The following is an 8184-nucleotide window of genomic DNA, read 5'->3' as shown; positions in this document are numbered from 1 at the left end:
ACGCTGAGCCGTGCTCGTCTAACGGGTTTCCCTCTGGCTGAGACGTGGCCGGTAGCAGTAGCTCCTAGGAGGGCAGACTGGCTCGGGGCGCAGCAGCTCTGTGCTGGGGCGAGTGCAGCTGGTAACTCGTACCCGGTGTGTGCCCCCAGGGTGCCGGCCGCTCGGAGAGTGACAGCTCGGAGCTGTATTCACCTGCCCATTTCTCTGACCACGGCGAAGGTAGGCGGTGCGGGGCTCTGGGACATGGGAAGCAGGCGTGGGCTGTGCTCAGCACGTGCCCCGGGGCTGCTATGCTAGCAGGATCTGCTCGCCCCATGCGGAGCTAGGGTGGAGGGAAGGGCTGGGCTGCCGCACGTGCTCTCAGTGGCCCTGGGATGGCCACTTCGCCAAGAGAGCAGCACCCCCAGGCATAACCATGTCCTTCTCCAAGCGCGGTGGTGCCACAGACAGCACGTCTCTTCTCCCCGGGCTCCGTGCTGGCCACGACCATGGCCACGGGCACGGGATGGGTCTGGGTTGCTGGGCCGGGCGGTGCAGCTGTGGCCAGCCCGAGACAGGCTGCACCGGTCCTGAGACCTGCCTCTGCCTCCTCTCAGCTCCCGAGAAGCCCTCTGAGAAGCAGCGCAAGCGCAAGAGGCAGCGGCACCCTTTGTCTGTGGCCCGTGGCAAGAAGGAGCGGAGCGAAGATGGCCTGGGGGATGCTCCCCACTCCGAGGTAGGGCGACCTCTGCCTGGTGCCACGAACCTGAGAGTCCCATGCCTCCTCACTCTCCCGAAGGCTGGGGGCTCCCATCCTGCCACCGGGGCTGTGTGTGCTGGGTCCCAGGCGAAGGTGTTGCTCTGGACCAGCAGCTGGCTGGAGCTCCAGGGGGCCAGTGTCACCGCTCAGCTCCCTGCCTCGTGCATGGGCACACTGGATGGGGACACCGCTGTGCTCACTGGGCTGATCGGATGTGTCCTCACGTCCCAGAGCTGTTTGCGGGAGTCCGGGCTTCTTGCTGCCTTGCTGTTCTCCCTGTCCTACCTGCAGCCCGCGGTCTGGGCTAGCTGGAGGGCGGTGGTGGAGGGCACTGAGGGTCACTAGTGAGACTGGGAACCTTGGGATCCCCCATCACAATCCTGCCTGCCAGCTGGAGGGAAGAGCTGGGTGCTTCCCCACCCCTAAGGGGGTGCCCCCTCACCTCCTGGACCTGCATGCACCGGAGCCGGTGGGCACCCCTCTGATGGGCACACTTGACGCAAAAGTTTGATGTGCCCCAGTGCCTCTGGGGGCAGAGGGATGCTCCTCAGGGCAGCCTCCTCTGCTGGACACTGGGCACAGCTCACAGCATGCTGCCCGGCAGCGTCTGTGCCAGCTGCCTCACAAGACGTCCCCAAGCAGCTGGGTGAGCACGTGCTGCCCGCTGGCCTCAGGCAGACTGGGGAGACTGGGAGCTGGTCGTACTGGACTGGGAAGGCTCTGGTGTGGAAGCGCCTAACTCACTGGCAGAGCCTGCACCGGGTGCCTGGGCTGGGAGCCGGCCAGGGAGCCTGGGTGGTGAGAGCTCACCTGTCCGTGGAGCCCGGGTGCAGCTGCACGGCTTCAGCCTGGCGGGGAAGGTGCACGCGGGTCTGTGGCCAGGTTTGGGTCGGGGGTGGAGGCGGCCAGCCCGAAGGACAGCCAGGTTCCTGGAGTCCCCCTGAGGCCGTGCCAGCAGCATGGACAGTGCCAGGAGGCGGCAAGAGGGGCCTGCCTGCATCATGAGGTATGTGACTTCTCCCGGCTCTCGGGTAGTGGGGCAGGGGGCTGCTGTTATACACGCATGGGACACGGGGGGGCCCATAGAGCCTGAGGACTGCCTGCTTTCCCTGCCCCCTTTGTCTGGCTGCATGGCACTGTTGCACAGGGGCCCCAGCAGGCTTGTGGGCTCCGACATCCTGGGCTGTGGGTCGGCCCCAGCCGGACGGCTTCCCAGGCTCAAACCGGCTGTAGAGCCGTACGTTTTGCCCCTGACAGAGACGGCGTGCTCCTACCTAGATGCAGACCTGCAGCGGGCTGCACTGCATCAGCTTTGCTAGTGGGCTTGTAGCGGGCGGGACCCTCTGCCCCCAGCCACCCAGCACGGAGCCTCCCGGGGACCGTCTCCAGGTCCTTGGCAGACCAGACTGGCTGTGCGCATCCGATCTGGGGAAACACCCGCTTGCTGGTGCCTTGACCCTGCAGGCGCGGCCTGTCCCCAGTGTCGTGCATCTTGGCTCTGGAGTTCGCTGGAGCCAGTAAATGGATTAATCCTGCCTGCCCCTTGCCTCTCGTTACAGGGCTCGTGCTGGACCGAGGCCGTGGCTAGCAGGAGGAGCAGGCCCCTGAGCCAGGCCGGGCTGCGCATGGGACCAGCGCGCTCGGTGCCTGGAGCTGCTGGAGAGGCGCTGCTCGGCTCCTGGAAAGACAGGAATGAAGCAGGCAGGAAGATGGCCCTGGGGATGGGCCCTGGTAGAGGTGGGAGGCTGCAGGAGCTGGCCTACCTGAGGGAGTCCGTGGGGCCAAAGGCAGTGAGCGTCGTGACGCCGATGGCAGGGCCGTGCATCTGCCCAAGACTCACCACCACCCCGGGAGTGGGGCTGAGCCACGAACACATCTGCCGCCCAAGCCGTGTGCAGTGGAGTGTCTTGGTTCGGCACTCGCCGCTGGAGCCAGGGCCCAGCTCCCGTGCTCAATAAAGGAGACCGGCCCCGTGTCTGTGTGTCACGTGCTTCAGCCTCCTGGCGCCGCGCTCTGTCTGCCTCACCCGACCCAGGGCCTTGGCGTCGGCACCGGGAGCAGCCGCCGGACAAGGCAGCGAGGCCGCCCTCACCGGGGTGCTTGTGCTGTGCAGTGACCCAGGCTTGCTCCAGCCCCATGCGCCTCAGCCGGACAGTGCAGGGCCAGATCTGCTCCAGGGCTCCCCAAGTCCCTGCTGCAGGACCCCTCGCAAAGCCCTGCGCCGGAAGGGCGTGTTGGGACTGGCCCTCTGAGTAACTCGGGGGGTGGCAAGAGCCTGCCTTGTGCTCCTGCTGCCCTGGCCAGCCCTAAGGCCCCGAAGGCTTGGGGCAGCAGGGGCGGCTCCGCGGGGCCATGGAGCAGGCGTATGGCTGACCGTGCTGCTCCCTGCTGCACCTCTGCCCCCAAAAATAGTTGCCTGCCTCCGTGCATGCACCTAGCACCGCAGCAGGGTCAGGGTCCCTGGGACAGCGTGGTCAGGGAGGAGCTTGGCTTTGGCTGTCCCAGTACTGGGATGTGGCAGGTGCCCCCCATGGCCCTCGGCCTCCTGGCTCATTTCCCAGACGCTGCTCCTTGTGCCGCCAGGCATCGCGGCCTGGGCTGTGGCAGCCAGGCACCATCGGTCATCACGGACCCCTGGCTGCAGCACACAGGACACAGAGTAGCTCCCTCCCCAGACAGGCAGCCGGCGGGGACCCCGCACTGCTGCTGTTGTCCCTGGCACCGTCCCTTGGCCAGTCCCACTGCTCCAGCCCGTAGGTGCACCTGTGGTTGTTTTCAGGATGATTGACCGGGAGTCCGTGTGAGCTCCGTCGTGGGGGGTCCCAGCACTGCTTTGGCCCCGAGCTAAGCTGCGTCCAGGGCAAAAGGGAGCACATCTGCAGTCCAAGCAGCCGGCACCTCAGGGAGGCTTTGCTTGGTGTTGGGGGCAAGTCGCAACCCGGGCAGCGGCTGCCACCGGTGCATGCCCCAGCCCAGGGGGTGCTCACGGGCCGAACTCTGGTTCTTTCCTCCAGGGAGAGACTTCGGTGCACGGGGCTGCCACGAGCCCCAAGGAGGGCATTGAGGAAGGTTTGGAGAATGACCATGGGGTGCCATCGTCCAAGAAGATGCAGGGGGAGCGTGGTGGGGGAGCCGCCCTCAAGGAGAACGTCTGCCAGGTAGAGGCCAGGGCCACGGCAGTGGGGCCAGCGTCTTCGTGCCGTTGCCTGACTGTGGGACTTGGGGAGGGGCAAGTTCTCAGGCATCCATGGGACCCCTGGCCCGGGTGAGCTTGTGCTGGTGCCAACCATGTTCCCTTCCTACAGATCTGCGAGAAGCCAGGCGAGCTGCTGCTGTGCGAGGCGCAGTGCTGCGGCGCCTTCCACCTGCAGTGCCTGGGGCTCTCGGAGATGCCCAAGGGCAAGTTCATCTGCAACGAGTGCTCCACAGGTACGATGCAGAGCACGGCTGTTGCAGGAGGGAGAGAGCCGGGTGCCCATCTCTGGGTGCAGCAGTCGGCAGGGGCCGTGGCTGCCCTCTCCCCCACGAGCCCACGTGACCAGGGCCGTGTCGTGTGTTGTTGCTGCAGGCGTCCACACCTGCTTCGTGTGCAAGAGCAGCGGGGAGGATGTGAAGCGATGCCTGCTGCCTCTGTGCGGGAAGTACTACCACGAGGCCTGCGTCCAGAAGTACCCGCCCGCCGTGCTGCAGAGCAAGGGCTTCCGCTGCTCGCTGCACATCTGCATGACCTGCTACGCTGCTAACCCCACCAACGTCTCTGCCTCCAAAGGTAGGGGCGCCGCCAGCACCCACGGGCGTGGGGGCACCCAACTTCCCTCCCCTCCTCTGCCTCCTGCCACCCCTGTTTGACACAGCCCCACTAGTGCCAGCTGCTTCTGCTGGCCCTTTTCCTCTGAGTGTTGCCCCTGCTGCCCTGTGGCAACCAGAGGAATCGTGGAGCATGGGCTCGGGGCTCAGACGTTCCTGGCGCCTGCCCACGCCGGCTTGCAGCTGCACTGCGCTGCACTGCACTGCCCCGGGACGATGCGGGGAGAGCACTCGGGGGCTCATGCAGCACTTCACCCCTGCATCCTGGACCCCAGTCCTTGTGCCCTCTGCACAGGGACAGCGGGGCCAGCTGGACAGCCTGTGGGGCTTAGGCCTGCTGCTTCTCCTCCATCCCCCATTCCTGGGTGGCGTCAGAGCCACCCGGCATGGGAGAGGTGAGAGCTGGTTGTTGCAGGTGCTGGGCTGGGTTTGCGTGTCTGTGACCCTTGCATCCCTGCACTGGTCACTAGCCTCTGTGCAGGGCAAGGAGCTGCCTCGGCCCTGAGCCCTCGCGTCAGCACCCTGACAAAAGGGGTTCTGGCCCCCTGGGTGACCGGGGTTTGCTGGGCAGTGCAGCAGTGCAGGGGGTCAGGGTTGTGTTTGCAGAGGGCGCTCCTTCCCCTGCAGCACGGCCCGAGCCTGAGCTGGGGAGCTGAGCCCCCAGCTGCTGTGGCCCCCACTCACGCCCCTGTGTCCCCGGGCAGGCCGCCTGATGCGCTGTGTGCGGTGCCCAGTGGCCTACCACTCCAACGATTTCTGCCTTGCCGCCGGCTCCGTGGTCCTGGCCTCCAACAGCATCATCTGCCCCAACCACTTCACGGCGCGCCGGGGCTGCCGCAACCACGAGCACGTCAACGTCAGCTGGTGCTTCGTCTGCTCGGAAGGTGGGCCGGGGGCCGGGCTTGGACCTGGGGCTGGCTTCTGGAGACACCCGCAGCCAGTCTTGGGGGTGCCGCTCCTCCCTGGGGCAGGCCAGAGCTGGGCGCGTGGTGGGGCACCAGGCTCGCCACGCAGCTCCCCTGGGCGTGGTGTCCTCTGGCATGCCCAGGGCTGGCCTCAGCGCTCGGTGGCACTGACATGCCATCCCTCTCTCAGGGGGCAGCCTGCTGTGCTGTGAATCGTGCCCAGCCGCCTTCCACCGTGAGTGTCTGAACATCGAGATGCCTGAGGGCAGCTGGTACTGCAACGACTGCAAGGCGGGCAAGAAGCCGCACTACAAGGAGGTGGTCTGGGTGAAAGTTGGGCGCTACAGGTGGGCAGACGATGCTTTTCCGGGGCTCTTCCCTCACGGCTGACGTTGCTGGGAGGGCGGGGGTGCAGTGGGGGTCTGGTCTGGGGCCCCACGGGCAGTCCTGGGCACTGTTTCCTCCTAGTCCTTCCTCCCTGACCGGGTTTCCCGTGCTGCGGCGCGGGGCTGTCATGGGCTGCCCAGGGCCACCACACCAGAAGTCTGTGTCCCTCCCTCGGACAGGTGGTGGCCAGCTGAGATCTGCCATCCCCGCACAATCCCAGCCAACATCCAGAAGATGAAACACGACATTGGGGAGTTCCCAGTGCTCTTTTTCGGCTCCAAGGACTATCTGTGGACACACCAGGCTCGCGTCTTCCCCTACATGGAAGGCGATGCCAGCAGCAAGGACAAAATGGGCAAGGGGGTGGACGGCATCTACAAGAAAGGTAACGCCCGTCTCTCCCCTTCCAGCCCTGCCCTGCCCTGCCCTGCCCTGCCCCGCTCTGTGGGGACCCCTGGCCTTCTCCTTGCTGCCTTGGCCAGCCTCCTGCCCCGTGCCCTCCTGGGGTACGTGATGCAGCAGTGCTGGTGCAGGAGGGTTTGTGTGGTAGTGGCCTAGTGGGTGGAGCAAGCAAGACCCCTGGGAAGGGGCTGTTGGGCAGCTCCCTGTGGGGCTGGGGTGCAGGTGTTGCGCGGGTGCTGGAGCTCCAAGTGATGCAGCCGCTGCTCTGCCCAGCTCTGCAGGAGGCAGCCGCGCGGTTCGAGGAGCTGAAGGCGCAGAAGGAGCTGAGGCAGCTGCAGGAAGACAAGAAGAATGACAAGAAGCCTCCTCCCTACAAGCACATCAAGGTGGGGGTGCACCTCCTGGCCGAGGGTGCGCTGGCCTGGCTGGCAGCCCGGGGATGGGGGTGCTCTGCTGTGCAGGTGGCTCCTGCCACGTGGGTTGGCCAGGGAGAGCGCAGTGCTGTACGGCTCTGAGGCCCCGGAGCAGAAGTTGCAGGTGCTGGGGTATTGCAGCCTCGGGGAGCAGAAAGGAGCATGCGGACAGCCCCTGTGCATCAGCTTTGTGGCTGCTACGGAGCCTCTGCACTCTGCTGTGTGGGGCTGTGACCCCCACACAGGCAAAGCACAGGAGAGGGCAATGCGGGAGGGGGCTTCAGGCTAAGCGGGCCCCTCTTGGCTGGGGACCCTGAGGCATGGAGCTGGAGCCCAGCAGCTCCTGGGCCAGCTGGTGCTTGGTGGGGGACGACCTCAGGGATGGGGAACACGGTGTCTCAGGCCCCAGATGCATCCGAGCCCTGCCTCAGCTTCGCCCCTGCTTGCTTCCTCCTGCCTTCACGCAGCTGCTCCGTCAGGGGCTCCAGGAGGTTCGAGCCCCACAGGCTCCATTAGCCAGGACAGCACTGGCAGCCAGTTCGGGGCAGGGCCAGGCAGGGGCGACCCCTGCAAGGGAAGCTGGCCAGCACCCGGCCCCGGCCCACGGGGACTTCTTCCTCCCTCCCGCGTCACTGGGCAATGCTGTCAGCCCGGGGACGCAGGGGTCTGTGCAGGAGCCCAAACGTGGGGTCCCTTGGCAGGGGGTGGCAGGGCCAGGCTTTCCTGGCTGTGCAAATGACAGGGGTTGAGCCTGCTCCAGCAGCTGGCTCTCCAGGCCTGGGGCCTCCGCGCATTGGGCACGGGAAGCCCAAGTCCTCGGGAGCTGATGGTGTGAGGGCGGGGAGCAGCCCCCAGGAAGAGCGGGGTGGGTGGGTGGGAGGGTGCAGCGCTGGGGCTGCAGGCCCCTGGGTGCTTCGATCCGATGAGTGGGCGGCCAGGGACCGCTGGGGGTGCCTGCCCGGGGTCTCCGCAGGGGCTGGCTGCAAGCCCCGAGTGTGTGCACAGGTCGGGCCGCTGCCCCTGTCGAGCTGCCTGCCCGGTGGAGCTATTGAAGCCTGGAGCTGCTGCGCAGCCACTTTCCGACCTGTGCGCCTACCTGTGCCCCAGGTGAACCGGCCCGTGGGCAAGGTGCAGATCTTCACGGCTGACCTGTCCGAGGTCCCGCGCTGCAACTGCAAGCCCACGGACGAGAACCCCTGCGGGCTGGACTCGGAGTGCATCAACCGCATGCTGCTGTACGAGTGCCACCCGCTGGTGTGCCCGGCCGGCGAGCGCTGCCAGAACCAGTGCTTCTCCAAGCGGCAGTACCCCGAGGTGCAGATCTTCCGCACGCTGGCCCGCGGCTGGGGCCTGCAGGCCAAGACGGACATCCGCAAGGTACTGGCCCCGCTGGCCCCCTCGAGCAAGGGGGTGGCAGCACTCGGGACCTGGCCCCATTCCTTCCCGAGCGGCAGGGAGGCATTGCTCTGGCTGGGAGAGGCTGTGGCTTCGCTGTCCCCGCGGAAGTGCAGAGAACCGGCCCCTCGGCGGC

General features: G+C 66.6%; 1 protein-coding gene and 1 long non-coding RNA gene across 3 annotated transcripts in view; both read left to right on the top strand.

Moving 5' to 3' along the window:
• NSD1 (nuclear receptor binding SET domain protein 1) overlaps positions 1-8184 on the top strand; it is a 34225-nt gene that overhangs the window by 14640 nt on the left and 11401 nt on the right. For both annotated transcript variants that reach the window (XM_019506042.1, XM_019506041.1), the window contains exons 7-16: positions 150-219; positions 597-715; positions 3754-3897; positions 4045-4168; positions 4308-4508; positions 5251-5430; positions 5642-5798; positions 6018-6223; positions 6514-6626; positions 7761-8030. In XM_019506042.1, the coding sequence (XP_019361587.1) occupies positions 150-219; positions 597-715; positions 3754-3897; positions 4045-4168; positions 4308-4508; positions 5251-5430; positions 5642-5798; positions 6018-6223; positions 6514-6626; positions 7761-8030 (1584 nt within the window). The remainder of the gene's footprint in view (positions 1-149; positions 220-596; positions 716-3753; positions 3898-4044; positions 4169-4307; positions 4509-5250; positions 5431-5641; positions 5799-6017; positions 6224-6513; positions 6627-7760; positions 8031-8184) is intronic.
• Positions 995-2715, top strand: LOC109289820. The gene is made up of 2 exons (XR_002095453.1): positions 995-1745; positions 2299-2715. It is a non-coding gene; the product is annotated as an uncharacterized LOC109289820 (long non-coding RNA).

This window comes from Gavialis gangeticus, unplaced genomic scaffold, assembly GCF_001723915.1.
Source record: "Gavialis gangeticus isolate Ggan-Ray unplaced genomic scaffold, GavGan_comp1, whole genome shotgun sequence".
In the NCBI taxonomy this organism is placed as follows: domain Eukaryota; kingdom Metazoa; phylum Chordata; order Crocodylia; family Gavialidae; genus Gavialis; species Gavialis gangeticus.
This window is presented reverse-complemented; position numbering and strand designations above follow the sequence as displayed.